Consider the following 15,792-nt stretch of genomic DNA (forward strand, 5'->3'; position numbering starts at 1 on the left):
GTAGTATAAATTAATAATATTTTTCTATAAAATTAAAAATCATTAGTTTAATTAAATATAAAAATAGAATAATTAATCAAAAATACTTGATCAAATGCTGACTCAATAGTATTTTAATTACCACTCATAAATCACTAATTTAATATTGTAATAAAAATAATAAATAAATAAATATAATATTTTATTAACAACATAAGATAGATTTTTAATAGTATAAATTAATAATATATTTCCACAAAATTAAAAATCATTAGTTTAATTAATGATAAACAAAATACTTGATCAATTGTTTACTTTTATAATATTTTAATTACACTCTTAAATCATTAATTTAATATAGTGATAAAAAATGAATATAATAAATAAATAAATATAATATTTTAATAATAATAAAATTTTACGTAGTATAAATTAATAATATATTTTAAACAAATTAAAAATAATTAATTTAATTAATTATAAAAATATAAAATAATTAAACAAAAATACTTGATAATAAATCGAATTAATAATGAGCGAGAGGGAGATGGGAGAGCAAGGTCCATTTTTGCAAGCCTTGTGGATGAACCCATCCATCCACTTGAATTGGCACCCGGTGCATACACTAACGCATCCGAGTCAAGTTACAGTGTAATCTAAATCACTTTCACTTAACTCAGAGGCGCACGAACTGGCCCTTGATCATATTAGAATGCACCTTGTGAAGAGATGTTAGCTTCTTTGACTCTTGAGCTTTATTCTTCCACGTGGATGATTTCATTAATGCTGAAAATGTTACAAGTAATCTCTGCATATATGGCTGATTCTATTGTTTAAGCATAAAAAAACGAGGATTCCCTCCTTTCCAGAGGCATCAGGGGAATTACAAGGTTCAATCCTTGTAAAATGTCTATTAAATCAAATTTAGAGCTTTGTTGGCTTTCAACCATCCCCATTAAACAAATGGCACTACAGGACTGGACTGGACTGGACGAAAACCCTCGCCTCTTCTTGTGCTGTAAAAGACAAGAAAAAACTTGGATTGTGCTGAAGAAGTTGCACACTCCTTGTTCAGTGAAACAGACAGACCAAATTGAGCATTTTTCATTTTCTTTCTCCTTGGCTCCTGCATTTAGGGTTTGCTCACGGGTAACTGCAAATCTCAAGGCAATCTTCAGGCAACATTCCTTTCGCCTGATGCAAAAAGATTCACCTCATTCTACTGCTGCATTACTGTTCCAATCCAACCAGTTCAGGACAAAATCTTTTCAATCTCGAGAAATGAAAGCCTGCAAGTGAAGTCTTTGTTTACACTGCTCTTGTTTCTATTATTTCTAATATTTCTTTTAACATTTAAAAGATATCTGAAAGATTCATTAAATGACAGATCTGAAATTAGGTGAAATAGATTCATCATTCAGAAAAGAACAAACAAAACTGTTATATAAAACTAATACAACTTCTAATATGTTTATGCATATAAATTACAAGAAAAGAACGTAATTAACAACTAACAAAAAGCAAGCTTACATGCATCAAGGGACTGAGAAAATGCATATAATACACCCATTTGCATAAAAATTAATACACACTTAGACGAAAATATGACAGTGAGGCCGTATGAACATCACCAACACGATTTTACAAATAAAAAAATGACTTACATAAACAGACTAAATTACAAACCCAAAAGTCTAATGCATCTGCTACAATGATGACTACTGTCACGGCCAAGCAATACAACTGCACAGACAACCAAAAATTTTGAGTACGGTGAACAACATTGATTGCAAACCTTTTTTCTTTTCTCAAGACTCCCATGCATTATGGACACTCTGTTCTGTTGGTGATCCAGGCACAAATGGAGCAAAGCCTCGACCTCCGAACATTGGCCTCATGAAGGCATCATCAAACCTGCGCCAGTAATGATGTACAGTGTGTGTGGGGGTCTGCAGTAACATGCGAAGACTAGTGGGACGTGGGATGTCCCCTGTCTCTACTTCAGATCCCTGCCCATTGCCAAGAAGTGGATAGAGAAAGGATTTTGGACTTCCATTATCTGAAGAAATACTACTTGTACGCTTTAGACTAGAAGGAAGTAAAATCCTTATCAGAGGCTTGGTCATCAGGCCAAACACCTAAAAAAATTTTCAAAAAAAATCCAGCACTTCAGTACAGTATATAGGAAATTAAGCTCACGAAATTGTTACTACAAAGCAATAATATTGGGTACAGTGTTGATAAGAAAATAAAACAGTGATACAGGTTGACGGCTTCTAATTCTGTTTGCACAAAGATGGAATGACAAGGGAAGAGGCATCTTACCACTGTGCTGAAAAGAACAACTGTGATGGTGCTTGTGATCATGATTGCATTGCCACGTAGTTGTGTATGACCAGACCTAGTAAACTGCAAAGTGAAAAACATGTAGCCTTCTGAGGCAAAGGAATTTCACTCTCTATAGGTTCATAGTAACTGGTCAGACATAATTTAAAGTCTCAACATATGAATGTTTCTGCATGTATTCCAGAAAGGATGGACAGAAATTTCAAAATTTACCTGATTATAAGCAAGGGCCATTGATACAGCACCTCGCATTAGGCCAGCCCACCAAATAATAATCTGCAAATATAGTTTGGTTACCTGACAAATTATTGGATGGAGGTATCATTCAAATAATTTTTAAAAAAAGTAATCTTACCTGCTGCCTGAACCTAATTTTTTCAGTTGGGTTTTTTTTCATCAGATTGGATAGAAATGATAGAGGGAAAACAAATGCTGCTCTCCCTATCAGAAGTAAGGCAAGCAAAATTGCACTTACAGCACAAGATTTTCCAGGACTGCAGAAGAAGAAACAGCATGTTCAACAGCCTTGTGAACACAATTAATAAATAACTCTTTAGGAAGTCATACTGTACAGAAAACATATAAAAAGAGTGATTTTAACGAAACACTGCACCCATACTAAACATCTGGTAGGCAAAATACTGATCTTTTACGAGCAATAATTCTTTCTTTGAGTGACCGGACCACTGTCACAAAGATACAGAGAACTGGATGAAGAGATGCTATTACCTGCTTTTGACAAATCTCCACTTCTCTATGTCCAAAGCATCCATGCCTACATATAGGAAGATAAATAACTCGGCAATAAAGGACATTGTTGCAAATGTATGCCTGTAGTAATAAAAAGAATCAATTGAATTGTTAATCATAGAGTGTGACACAAGACCAAAAGAGAGAAGAGAGAAAATAAAAACAAAGCTAGGTTAAAATTTGAATCAAAACAACGGCTATTCAACATACTTGGTGGTAACTCTTGAACTCTCAGTCACATTATGCCAGGTATAGTGAGACATCACAATGCCACAAAAGAACACAGTAAGAATTGCACTCAGATAGAACAGCTGCAAAACATAGAGACATAAGTCAGATGAAATAGATGATTACGAGATACAGATGTAATGAAGTCAAACAGAAAACAGAAGCAAATCATACTTCAGCTAGCATATAGGAAAAATATGCCATGAGTATCATAATTGCAACTTCACGGTCAGTGGAATGCCTGGAAGAGAAAATTTTCAAAGTAAGCAGACAAACTAAGGAGAAGGAGAATGACACTGGAAATTCGTTCTATATGTAATGCATAACTACACTGCCCTTCCCAACAATTTTTGAGTAACAGAAAATAAAGAGTAGAAGATTGCTCATTTAATAGAATGGTACTTGACTTGCTGTTGTTCAGGGTAAGGGAAAGAAGCATAGCAGGGAAACTGAAACAAGTGAAAAAACAAAACAAAAAAGAAAGAAAGGAGAAAAGACTGGTCACTAATCCCACATTACACCAGCAACTCAAAGAGAGTAAGATGCCACACATGTATGCAACATAAGGTATACAAAACTAAAATTCACTTCAAATTGCAAGGCTTAGTTTGTCTAGATATATTAACTGCAAAATTTGCAATCCTAGCACGAAAAGAAATATCCATTGTGATAATGATACTTATACATGGGGAGTGCTCTAGTGCTTTTTGCTGAACCAATTCTTTTCCTGTCATTCTTTATTGGGTCAGTCTGGACGTAAATCTGAAGGGGGCAAGTAGAAAAATCGAGGTGCCTCTTGGATCTGGTGCAAATAGCTATTTTAAAAGATTGAAGTCCATAAAAGCTTCTGTTCTTTCTCATGTTTTTCCATTGAATCTATTTTTTCCTCCAGTTAAAAGTGACCAGTAATTAGCAAACTAACTACAAGCTTTCCAAATCTATATGAATCAAATAATGATCAGAATTTATGAAATTTTTAGGGGAAAACAAAGTTGTGAAGTATTAGATGACAAAAGAGGGCCAAAATAATGATAAGTTCTGCTGCAGACAAACCTTCCAAAGTAGAGTTTTTTAATGATGTACGCACTTAGCAGTCCTGCCTGATATAAAAAAATTGATGTTAAATAAATTTCTCTGTTCTCTATCAACGAGAGAGAGAGAGAGAGAGACTCACAACCAGTCCCAGCAAAGTGCTTGTGAAAAATAGATACAGGAAGTTGCCTAGTAACTGCAATGCAGTATGGGAGTTGATGTGACTGAGATCAAAGTTCTGAACTGCATTGAAGAGTACGACTGAAGTGGCATCATTGACAACACCTTCCCCGAAGACAAGACTGTAAAGAAGAGGTGTCTCATCCTGGTTAAGCACCTGCATGATGGAATGAATATTTAGTAGCAATGTTCTTCTCTTTACAGAACTATTGAGCAGTTCAATTTTGAAAGCTTCCATACCTGCAAGGTACAAACAGAATCTGTTGCCGAAAAAATTGCCCCAATTGCTGCACATATTGGAGTTGAAAAGATATAAGTACAGAAGAGGATAGACAATGAAGCAAAACAAAGCAGATATATTGAGGAGTCTGATAAGAAAAAAAGAGAACAGTAGATGTTGAATAATACCAAGATAATCTCCAATATCAAGGAGACCTACATCCATCTTCTTAAATATTTCTGTAGCACCTGAAATAAGAAAGGACAGGTCAAGAAATGTCAACGGTGAATAGTATGCAATCTTGCTCTTATTCATGAGAACGAAAGGAGTAAAAATCAGAGTCCAGCATGAGACAGTGATGGAAATAATACCTGTATTATAATGTCACCTACATACAATATTATTTTAATCCTCGTCCCAGTTTTCTGCCTACTTGTCTAAGAAAGAAAAAGGATATCGCTAAAACAATGTGCAGAGAAATAGTCAACAACCTACCGAATGATATGATAGCAAATGATATTAATGTGCCAACAGCACCAAATAGCATGATTGTCATAAAGTTGCGGAAAAATTGTTTCTTTTTAACCTGGAACCTGATACAGAAAGAAACACCAAAATGTCAAGCTTGTCCTATAAATTTGGGGTCACCGGTAATTTAAAATATTCCCAGAGATAATAGAGAAGTATCACTGACTGTTAAAAGTAAGGTAGATAAACAAAATTAATCAGAAGAAGATTTAATGTAAAACAGGAAAAAATAGAACGCCCTTCTATTCTTCAAATGCTTTAGAAGAAAAACTGAGCATGAACAGAATTTTAACAGCAGACTCAAAAGAACAAAAGACTTAAACTTAAGGAATACAGTTTTTTTAATGAAAAGGATACACTTGAAGTTTCTAAAAGCCAGAAAAAAATTTAATAGAGCAAACCAAATTCTAGTTGTTTAAAGAGGAAAAAGTTTGGAGTCAGTGAGCTTCATCATGCGTGCTACTACACTGGCCAGATTGCTCTAAAGAAAATGAAGTTCGATTGACTAAAATCAAAGGGAAACTAATAATAGTTTGGACAATCATCATTGATAAAGCCATTGACACAAGCATGCATTACAGCAACACACAGAGAAGATTCGAAACGACGTTAAGAATAGAAAATGGAGAAGAGTCAATAAATGCATGACATACCCAGCATTAAAAATAATGGGTGGAAGAAGATATATAAAGAAAAGATCTTCACTGAAGACTAGAATATGGGAACTTTTGCCTCCGGTAGTGAGCAGAATAACAACTCCGGTGCAGATACCCTGTTGTCAAGACACAGATCAAGAGAGTTACTTCAAACCTTGACCACTGCCTGGTTCAGAAAGTTATAGCAGGTAGGAGAACAGGCGGGAGAAAAACTCACGATAGCTAAGGCTGTGATAGACTCGTTCATCCATCTGTTCTCTTCCAGCAAGTGGCCAATCACAATACACGCACATAAGAGCGCCACAAACAAATTGATTGAAACAACAGAAGCGTGATCTGATGTGGTGTAAAGCGTCTTCAACCTCAACAAAAGTGGTCCCAAGTCGAATCCCATGCTTCCCACCTCAATCGGAAAACGGCCTCGATACAACTTGAAATCAGTAAGATATTGCGAAGTGGAGCAGAGAGATGCAAAGGAATCCCTACTACTCGTTAATGAGCTCCTCTTTCGGGGCACCGTCTATCCTTCAAAAACAGTCATTTCCCATAGGATCTCAGCAGCATATTGACAACGGATGCATGTTATCCTGTCTTAAATACAACGAACCAGGACTAATTCCGAGCACGACCAAACGCGCAAAACCAACAGGACCGAGTTCCAACTCCGAGTAGTCCGATTTCCAAATCAGAACTTCGAACCACAGATGCGATCACCCTTCCATCAATCAAGGTACAGAATTCTGATCAACTGACGTGATTTACATAAAAAGGCTTCAAACCAGGAAATAAGAATTCGGCTCTCCACTTCCAGAGTTAAGAACAACCAGAAACAGGGGAGGGTTCACGATTCCGGCCCCTCCAGCAACGCACAACGACCTAAGGCCCTTGAGGCCCCCACAAAATGAAGAAAGAGGCAGTTCCGCTGTGGGATCGAGAAACACCGTGCTAAAAACAAAGTCTCAAAAAATACAAAGAGATATCCCTCACAAACAAGGAAAATTCAATCGAAAAAGCCGACCAGACGACGGCAGCAGTAATCCTCCTTGTATTCGAACCAGAGCAAAGCGAGAGATCAAATGTCCCCGAAACGCCGAGAACAAACCTTAACACAGACAATTGAACAGAGAAGAAGAGAGTAAGAAACCAGGAGATTGCAGAAACAGGAAGGGCCTGATGTCATGCAAAGCGTCCTGAATTCAGAGGTGGGGAGAGGAGAAGAGAGAGAAAAGGACTTGGGCGGGAGGGAATGCGCATGATTGTGGTCTAAGCGATCAAAGGCACCCTACATATGCCCCCGATTTTTGTTGAAACTACGGACCCCACATTTTCTTTTTTTATGTTTTCCAAACTACCCTTCCTTTTTTTATCCAAATATCCTCTCACTAAAAGCATTAAATTAAGATTTTTCCCTCTTTCTAGTAGAGTGTAGGAACCGAATCGTTGTCTTGGGGTAATAATGTAACTTCAACCCTCCGCGGTGAAAAAAACCCGTTCGGTTACCGTTAGAAATGCAACCGGGAGAGAAGGGGTTATTATCCATCCATAACGACTCATCAATATAAAAAAACCGAACACGGGTCGGGTCGGGTCGGAGACGGGTTTACCAAAACTCTAACCCGAACCAAACCTGACTAAACAATCCTGAAAAAACCTGACTTAAACCTGACCTATCTCTGCCCCGTCTTTGTAAACCCGACCCATTTCACCCCTATTTTACTGTGAATTTCTTTTCATATCCCATCTCCAAACCCACTGGGTGAAATTAGAAACCCGAATCTAATTTTTTTAGGTCGAATCTCTATAAAATCTGACCTATGACTGCCTTAATGATAAACCCTTGGTTTTTTTTAATGTTTTTTAAACCGACTAACATGTGGCACATGGTAATGTGGGTATTCTGATCGGATCTAGCCATCGTGAGCTTTCAACAAAACAAACAGGGCAAAAAGGGAAGAACCATTGAGGGGTAGTCCACCCTATAAATTTAAGGGCAGTATTTGATCATATCCATATTGAGAGGAAAATAGAAAAGATTGGCATTCATTTTGGTCATTTTCTAGGGAGATATAATCTAAGTGACAGCTGCATGGCAGGGCTTCTCCTTGATCTCAAAAGATCCACGTGAATCTCCCATTGACTTCTAATATTCGTTGTGGCAATTTGGTAATATGAGCGAGAGAAAATGTCAAAATTTAGGGTTGAAGGACACGTAAGGCCAGTCTCACAATAATTCCGTCTAAACAGAGGGTTTCAGATTCTGTAATGATGGTGTTTATTAGTCACGGGGAGGTGGGTCCGATCACGTGTAAAGGGTTTCAACTTTTACACTTTTTCACCGTGCACGCTCACTCTTCGAACATTTTTCCTTTTCACCGTTAATGTCGGGTCGACGGGGGTCGACTTTTTTAACGCTATGACTCTTCTGATGGTTGATGGGATCCATGGTTATAGACTGGGAGGTTCTGATCGAGTTGGGCCCACAGTGTGACTAGAGAACGCGTGGTGGCAGGTGGCATGATAGTGATGAGCATGTGTCTCTCTTTTGATAAGTACAACAAGTACTGACTCTTATTCGTTTTCTAGGGTTTTGGTAAGAGAGGTATAGTTCAAGTATTGATTCAGTATTTGTGTGAGTTTCATATTGTTTTTAGTATTTTAATCTGATGGAATACTAAAATATGAAAAAATATTTTGGGGGAATATATGAAATGGCTATCTCAGTCATCTGATCAACGGTTATATGAAACCATCCGATTAAAAGTTATTTGGTGTGAAATATGCAAAACAACTATCTTAAATGTCTGATCATAATCAACGATTATCTCAACCGTCCGATCAAATGGCTAAGATAACCGTTTAATCGGACGGTTGAGATAGTAGTTGATCGTGATCGAATGATTGAGATAGCCATTGATCATGATAGTCGTTTTACTCAAAAATACTACTTCAATTACTTTCATATTTTTTCATTCACATCATCGGCTTAAATAACCGTTTTACAGAGTATACATGGAAGAATTATGAGTGATTAACGGGATTATACAATCACTGGATTTACAGAATATTTACATGATTTCTCTCTAAGGGAATAAATCTCACAGTAAATCTTAACATTCCCCCTCAAATTGGTGCATAGATATCACTCATGCCAAACTTGTCAAGACAATTGTTAAAAGTTTGGTAAGACACTGCCTTTGTTAGCACATCGGCAAACTGATCCTCAGATCGAACATGAGGGACTTTAATGATCCTTGCTTCTAACTTTTCTTTAATAAAGTGTCTATCAACTTCAACATGTTTAATTCTATCATGATGGAGTAGGTTGTGGGCAATATCACATGCTGCCTTACTGCCACAGTATAATTTCATAGGACTTATCTATTCAATATGTAGTTCTTGTATCAGATTTTTTATCTATAATAATTCACATATTCCCTTGATCATTCCCCTATATTCGGCTTTAGCTGACGATCTAGCCACCACCTATTATTTCTTACTTCTCCAAGTGACCAAATTTCCACCTACAAATGTAAAGTATCCAGATGTAGACCGTCAATCCTCTATTGACCCAACCCAATCGGCATCGGTATAACCTTCAACTTTCAAGTCACCTCCCTTTTTAAATAAAATTCATTTCCCTAGAGATGATTTCAAGTAGTGTAGGATACGGTTGACGACATTCATATGTTCTTCACTTGGAGAATGTATAAATTGACTAACCACACAAGCTAAGTTTGGTCTGGTATGTGCAAGATACATTAACCTCCCAACTAGTCTCTGATAACGTTCTTGTTAACAGGGACTTGATTTGAATGTGTTCAAATTTTCTTCCATAGGAGTACTGACTGGACTACATGATGTCATACCAGTTTCCTTCAATAAATCCAAAGCATATTTTCGTTGAGATAGAAAAATTCCCTCTTTGGATCTTGACTTCAATACCAAGAAAATATTTTTAAGTAGCCAAAATCTTTCATTTCAAACTCTCTAACAAGATGACTTTGCAATGTTTTTTTTTTCTTCTGGATCATTCCTAGTTACTATCATATCATCAACATACACAATAAGAGCTGTGATGGCCTCCTTGTTATATTTGAGGAAAAGGGTATGATTTGAGTTGCTTTGCTTGTATCCGATAGATTTCATAAAATTTATAAACCTTCCAAACCACGCTCTCTGGGACTGCTTCAAACCAATGGGGGGGGGGGGGGGGGGGGGGGGGGGGGGGGGGGGGGGGGTTGGTTAGTGCACAATGTAAGTTCAGAGGGAAATGAAAGACAATGAAAAGTACTTTCCCTGGGGAAAGTGAGATGGAATGTAAAATACTTGTTTGTGTTAGTGTGCGCAATGAAAAATGCAGTGTAAAGTACTTGTGTGTGTTAGTGTGCACAATGAAAAGTGTAGTGTAAAGTGAATATAGATTATTTATTAAATAAAATATTTTGATATATCCGACTATCAGAAAATTAAATTAATGTTAGTAAATTAATATTAATATTATATCTGACTATAATATATTAAATATAATAATTAAACAAATGCTTACTTTTATATTATTAAAATTGTAATCAAATTTTAATTTTGTAATATCTAAATATGAAATAATTATACAAATATCGTATTACATAGCATACTACACAAATATCGTAATAATAAAAATAACAATAATACGAATATAACTCAATCATCTTTTTAATATAAAAGAAATATATCTGTTCAGACAAAAGTACAACACAAAGAAATATATCTGTTCATACAAAAGTACAGCATATAAATATATTTTTTCATACAAAAAATACAACATAATATTCAATAATTTTGCCATATCTAAATTACTAAAACATCTCGATAATATGATGCTCTTACAGATTGTATTGCAAACTCCTTCTGAGTACTTCTTTGAGTATCCATATCAACCTCAACATCATCACTACTATCATTGTTTTCAATATCACTTTCATTGTTATCTTCACAATGTTCTCCACCAGATTCATCACTTGAATCATCTTCTTCATCTTCAAATAAATCCATGTGATCTTCCATGCATATATAATTATGCAATACACAATAGTCAATCACAATGTTAACCTGGACATCAAAATCAAAAGGAGGAGCATCTTTTAATATCTTGAAACGAGTTTTTAAAGCCCCAAATGTACGCTCGATAGTGTTCCGTAAAGATGAGTGTCTTCGGTTAAATAATTCTCTTTCATCCATAGGAGTATTATTCCCAAACTCTTGCAAGTGATAACGAGTACCTCGATAGGGAGCCGAGAACCCAAGAAGATTTGTATATCCAGCATCTACCAAATAATATTTGCCTACAATAAAATATATATCTATTATAATCTAAAAAATATATAAATTTAAATAGACTATATAGAGAGAAGCGATATTTACCTTCAGGAACATAAAGTTTATCTCGTCTGGTTAATGCTGACTTCAATACACGTGAATCGGTTGCTGATCCCTCCCATCCAGCAAGTATATATGTGAATTGCATGTCAAATGTACATGCTGCCATTACGTTTTGTGAGAGAAAACCCTTCCTGTTCCAGAATCTTGCTTGTTGATCAAATAGGATATGTGCTTTAATATGAGCACCATCGATGACACCAATACAATCCTAATAAAAAAATCATTAATACAAATATATATTTTTATAGTAACTGGAAATTATTCGTCAAACGTCTTTATATTTACCTTAAAATATGGATAATAGATATCACTGTTCAAGATCTTTGAATGAGTACGTCTTGAAGGTCGCTAAATGTAATCAGATTGTAGTCTGATAATATCTTTTAACACCTTGTTAAAATACTTACTAATTGTCCAATTTGATCTGTCAAACATCTCTGAGGTGACACTGTAAGATTGTTGTTGACCAAAAATGATAAAAAAATATGCAAGCTATTCTTCCACAAATATAGTCCTTGTATCAAATAAAAGTCCTCTATTATTCAAGAATCCATCCAACTTGAGAAAAATAGTTTGATTCATCCTATACACTTTTCAAAATTTAATAGGTGATCTTTCTAATGCTTTCTTTAAATATCGTGGACCACCCATATGATAAGAACGTTGTACTTGCCTATTACAATCATTTAAGTATGAATGGACAAGGACAAGTATAACTGTATAAGCTGCAATACAAATACATATTTTCTCCCTATCTGGTATATTATCCATGGGTACCTGCAATACTAGACATTGAATAATGAAAACATGGTTCAAACACATTCAATAATACACATTCATAATTGGCTAGAAATACTCAATAATCAACGTCATTCATACAAAACCAAATGTGTCTTGTAAATATAAGTTAAAATTGTCAACATCTGTATAAGTCTAATTCATTGCATTGAATTTAGCCATCAACCATTTATATTGATCTTCTGGTTTCATCTTCAAAAACATATCCTTCTTAGCTTTGGTGTCGAGCAACTCCATGGCATAATATTTGACTTCTATGGGCAAGTTAGGTAATGCCTCGAGTGCTTCAAACCATGGAGGTTCTACGGGGGGAGTAAAGATGTCTCTTAGGGTTGATGACATATTGTTAATAGCCTCAACGATCCTATTAGCATTTTCAACTAATGGTTCGGATCTCTTCCTACGCCAAGTAGAAGAAGTTTTATCCTCATCATTGCTTGGTGCTTTGCTTTTCGGAGGAGCATCACTTGGAGACTCTATAATGTTGGGTGTTGGGATCTCCTTGATTGCATCATCTTCATCAATGTCATCAATCATTGTTCCTTCTACAAAACTCGAAAGGTTATCATCTAACTCCACGCTTATGTGACTTGCTTTCCCCGTGACCATAGTGTTTCCAACCACAATAGCCAATTTTTCATAGAGCGAACAACCTTCCCGCCTATACTTGTCGGCTTCTCTATGCATCTACATGAAAATTTATCGTTTAAAATACTAAAAAGCATGATTAATAAAGCAAGAAACATAACATTCTATGTTACAGTTACAAACCTTTATGTAGTCTTGCCACACTGTCTTACTAGCAGTGACTTTCTGGGTTGTTGGATCCCACCCAAAGTCGCTAGTGTTTAGGTATGTACTCACAACCATATACGTTCTTTTCCAAGTCCTCACGTGGTTTTTCAACTGTTCTACTGTTTTTTGGTTCATTGCATCCATATTGAACATACTGACACAATCGTTGAAAACTTCATGTTTCCAAACTCCATTGGGTAATTTGTTACCCATATTGACTTGCTCAATGAGCAAATCAAGCATTTTACAGTCTTCGTCAGACGTCCATGTGTCATATGACCTCTTTGTAATGTTATCCATAATGTCTTTACCTTTCCTCCTTCAAACCATCTAAAACTCATAACAAGTAGACAATGACACGTAGAGCTTACGAAAGAGCCAGAAGCAATTTCCATTACCTTGTTATTTTTATTTCCCAATCTCCAAACTCCACAAGGACAAACAAAGTCCATGTGGGAATGAAGTCACAAGCAAACAGTTCATATACAAAGTTAAAGCCTTCATACATAAAAGGATAAGAAACTTACAAGAAGAGCATCACTGATTCACACAACATAGTTGTTGGAGCCATATGTCCTTAATAAGCCATTTTTTCTTTTTAATATAATTGGTGATATGAACTCACACTAGTTGCTAAGGTAAAATAAATTCTACTTTCCTAGTGGAACTAATTTACTAGATAGACTGGTTTGTGCACTTATCAATTTATTTTTTTTGAATCAATTCTAACAGGAGTCAGCAGGCAATATGTGTTTTAAAAAAAAAGTCTTGTCCAATGGGGACCCTAGGAAGATACACATCTATGGCTCGAGGATTTAATTTATTCTAACGGGGACCTAATTTATGAACAAATCCAAAAATCCAATTGATAACTTCGTTTATTATCACGTGGCTTTGCATCAACATCTACTCCCTCTCCTTTTCTGTCCAAAATAGGAATTGAAAAACAATGTTTGAACTTGAACAATGAGAAAAAGGATCAAAGTGCCCCTCTTCTAGCCCCATGTTTTTTTCTTGCCTCTCAACTCCTGTGAGGAATCATATTATTAATTATATGATCTTCCTCTGACGCTCAAACACGAAATTTTTCTGAATGTAGAGCATGACATTGTTAACCAATACGAAATATTTCAGATGCGAGATGTCCAAGAGAAAACTCAAATACTTCAAGATAAATAAAAAATAGAAAAAACGGATGCAAATAACCTCATAAATACCTTGAATTGAGCCGGAGAGGTTGTAGAGAGGGGAGACTGGTTCGGCGACGATCGTCGGTGCTGGAGACGACGAGAGGAAGAGAATCAAGCACCGGGGAGAGGTCGCAAAGGGGGCGATTGAAATCGCCAACGGTCACGAGCGAGGAAGGAGTCGGAGAGGTTGCAGAGAGCTCTCGCCAAAGGTCGTTGGAGTTGGGGACAACCAGAGGAGCGTCAGAGATAAGGTCGCAGGGCAATTGAAATCACCGAAGACAAGCGAGCGAGGGAGAATTATTTTTTCTCCTAAATCCTCGTTCGACAGATGCTCCTCCCCTACAGCGAGATGTATTTGAACGATGGTAAGTGAAATCCGAGCTCGAACCCTCGAATTTCTCTCACCATTGTTTTAAGCCTGAAACAGGGGAAAACGAAATACAATTGTATTTCACTTTCCCCCGTCACTTACTGAGTGCACTATGGGGTTTTGACCCACTTTCCCCAGTGTAAGTGAAATACACTTCACTTACTGAGCGCACTAATAGGCCCCATATAGGGATTTCCTTAGTTTACATACTTGTTTGCATCCTTTGTTTTGCATAATACATCTAGGAGGTAATTCCATATACACTTCTTCTTGGAGATCTTCATGCAAAAATGTATTTTTAACATCAAGCTGATATAAGGGCCAGTCAAGAATCACAGCCAGAGATAGTAGAATCCGAACAATATTGATTTTGGCTACTGGTGCGAATGTCTCCATATAATCGATCCCGTATGTTTGAGTATATCCTTTGGCGACAAGTCTTGCTTTGAACCTTTCAATGGTACCATCGGCTTTATATTTAATGGTAAATACCCACCTGCATCCGACTGGTGTCTTTCCTACAGGTAGGTCAACCATTTACCATGTTGAATGCTTTTGGAGGGACCTCATTTCTTTATTCATGGCTTCTTTCCACTTAGGATCTTTCAAGGCTTCCTGCACACTACTAGGAATAGATATAGCAGATAATTGATTCACAAATATTTCATTTGCCTTTGACAATCTATGATAAGACACAAAATTATGCATGGGATACTGAGATTTAGAGGTGAGAAGAGGTTCATAATTGACTCTAGTTTTTCCTCTTGTGGTTCGATGAGGTAGCACTCTTATTTGAGTTTCGGAACTTACCTGAGGCTCAGACATGGACTCGAACTCGGAAGGTAATAGATCCATTGATACATTATGAAGGGCGAAAGATGTCAGCTGAGACTCTGGTTGCATCACTTCCATCTGGTCTTGTCTGTCTCCATCCTGTGAAGATGTCGGTTGAGACTCTGGTTGCACCACTTCCATCTGGTATTGTCTATCTCCACCCTGTGAATCATGCTCATTTGTATAATTTTGATGTTCACTGCTATAATCTGAATACTTACCAGTTGTAGTATCCAAGATATCCAAATGATGATTAAGGGTCTGCAATTCAATCCTGTTCTCCCTCTGAATTGAAGATTCGGAAGTAGAATAATACATGTGATCTTCATGAAATACCACATCAAGAGTGACATACAATTTGCAAGAGGGAGGATGATAACATCGATAACCTTTCTGATATTGAGTATAACCAACAAAGACACAATTGAGACCTCGGGGTTCCAATTTATTTCTCAATGGCTTATGGAG

The 15,792-nt window shown here is 36.4% G+C and overlaps 3 protein-coding genes across 3 annotated transcripts; all 3 read right to left on the bottom strand.

The window, feature by feature from the left end:
• Positions 1–1,395: 1,395 nt before the first annotated feature.
• Positions 1,396–7,161, bottom strand: LOC137958581 (sodium/hydrogen exchanger 1-like). The gene is made up of 14 exons (XM_068805648.1): positions 6,137–7,161; positions 5,917–6,035; positions 5,231–5,328; positions 4,924–4,983; positions 4,756–4,802; positions 4,478–4,672; positions 4,357–4,403; positions 3,478–3,544; positions 3,286–3,386; positions 3,055–3,156; positions 2,681–2,819; positions 2,539–2,601; positions 2,305–2,388; positions 1,396–2,117 (listed from the first exon to the last, which is right to left on the bottom strand). The coding sequence occupies exons 1-14, from the start codon at positions 6,311–6,313 to the stop codon at positions 1,788–1,790; spliced, it is 1,629 nt and encodes a 542-aa protein (XP_068661749.1). The 5' UTR covers positions 6,314–7,161; the 3' UTR covers positions 1,396–1,787.
• Positions 7,162–10,746: 3,585 nt separating this feature from the next.
• LOC137959586 (uncharacterized) lies at positions 10,747–12,108 on the bottom strand. Its single transcript, XM_068806946.1, has 5 exons — positions 12,011–12,108; positions 11,728–11,785; positions 11,623–11,685; positions 11,320–11,545; positions 10,747–11,240 (listed from the first exon to the last, which is right to left on the bottom strand). The coding sequence occupies exons 1-5, from the start codon at positions 12,106–12,108 to the stop codon at positions 10,747–10,749; spliced, it is 939 nt and encodes a 312-aa protein (XP_068663047.1).
• Positions 12,109–12,270: 162 nt separating this feature from the next.
• Positions 12,271–13,501, bottom strand: LOC137959587 (uncharacterized protein At2g29880-like). The gene is made up of 4 exons (XM_068806947.1): positions 13,480–13,501; positions 13,329–13,428; positions 12,907–13,249; positions 12,271–12,822 (listed from the first exon to the last, which is right to left on the bottom strand). The coding sequence occupies exons 1-4, from the start codon at positions 13,499–13,501 to the stop codon at positions 12,271–12,273; spliced, it is 1,017 nt and encodes a 338-aa protein (XP_068663048.1).
• Positions 13,502–15,792: the final 2,291 nt, after the last annotated feature.

This window comes from Aristolochia californica, unplaced genomic scaffold, assembly GCF_029961685.1.
Source record: "Aristolochia californica isolate CCGP_79_NKW_82.1479 unplaced genomic scaffold, dmAriCali1.0.hap1 SCAF_3, whole genome shotgun sequence".
NCBI classification, from domain to species: domain Eukaryota; kingdom Viridiplantae; phylum Streptophyta; class Magnoliopsida; order Piperales; family Aristolochiaceae; genus Aristolochia; species Aristolochia californica.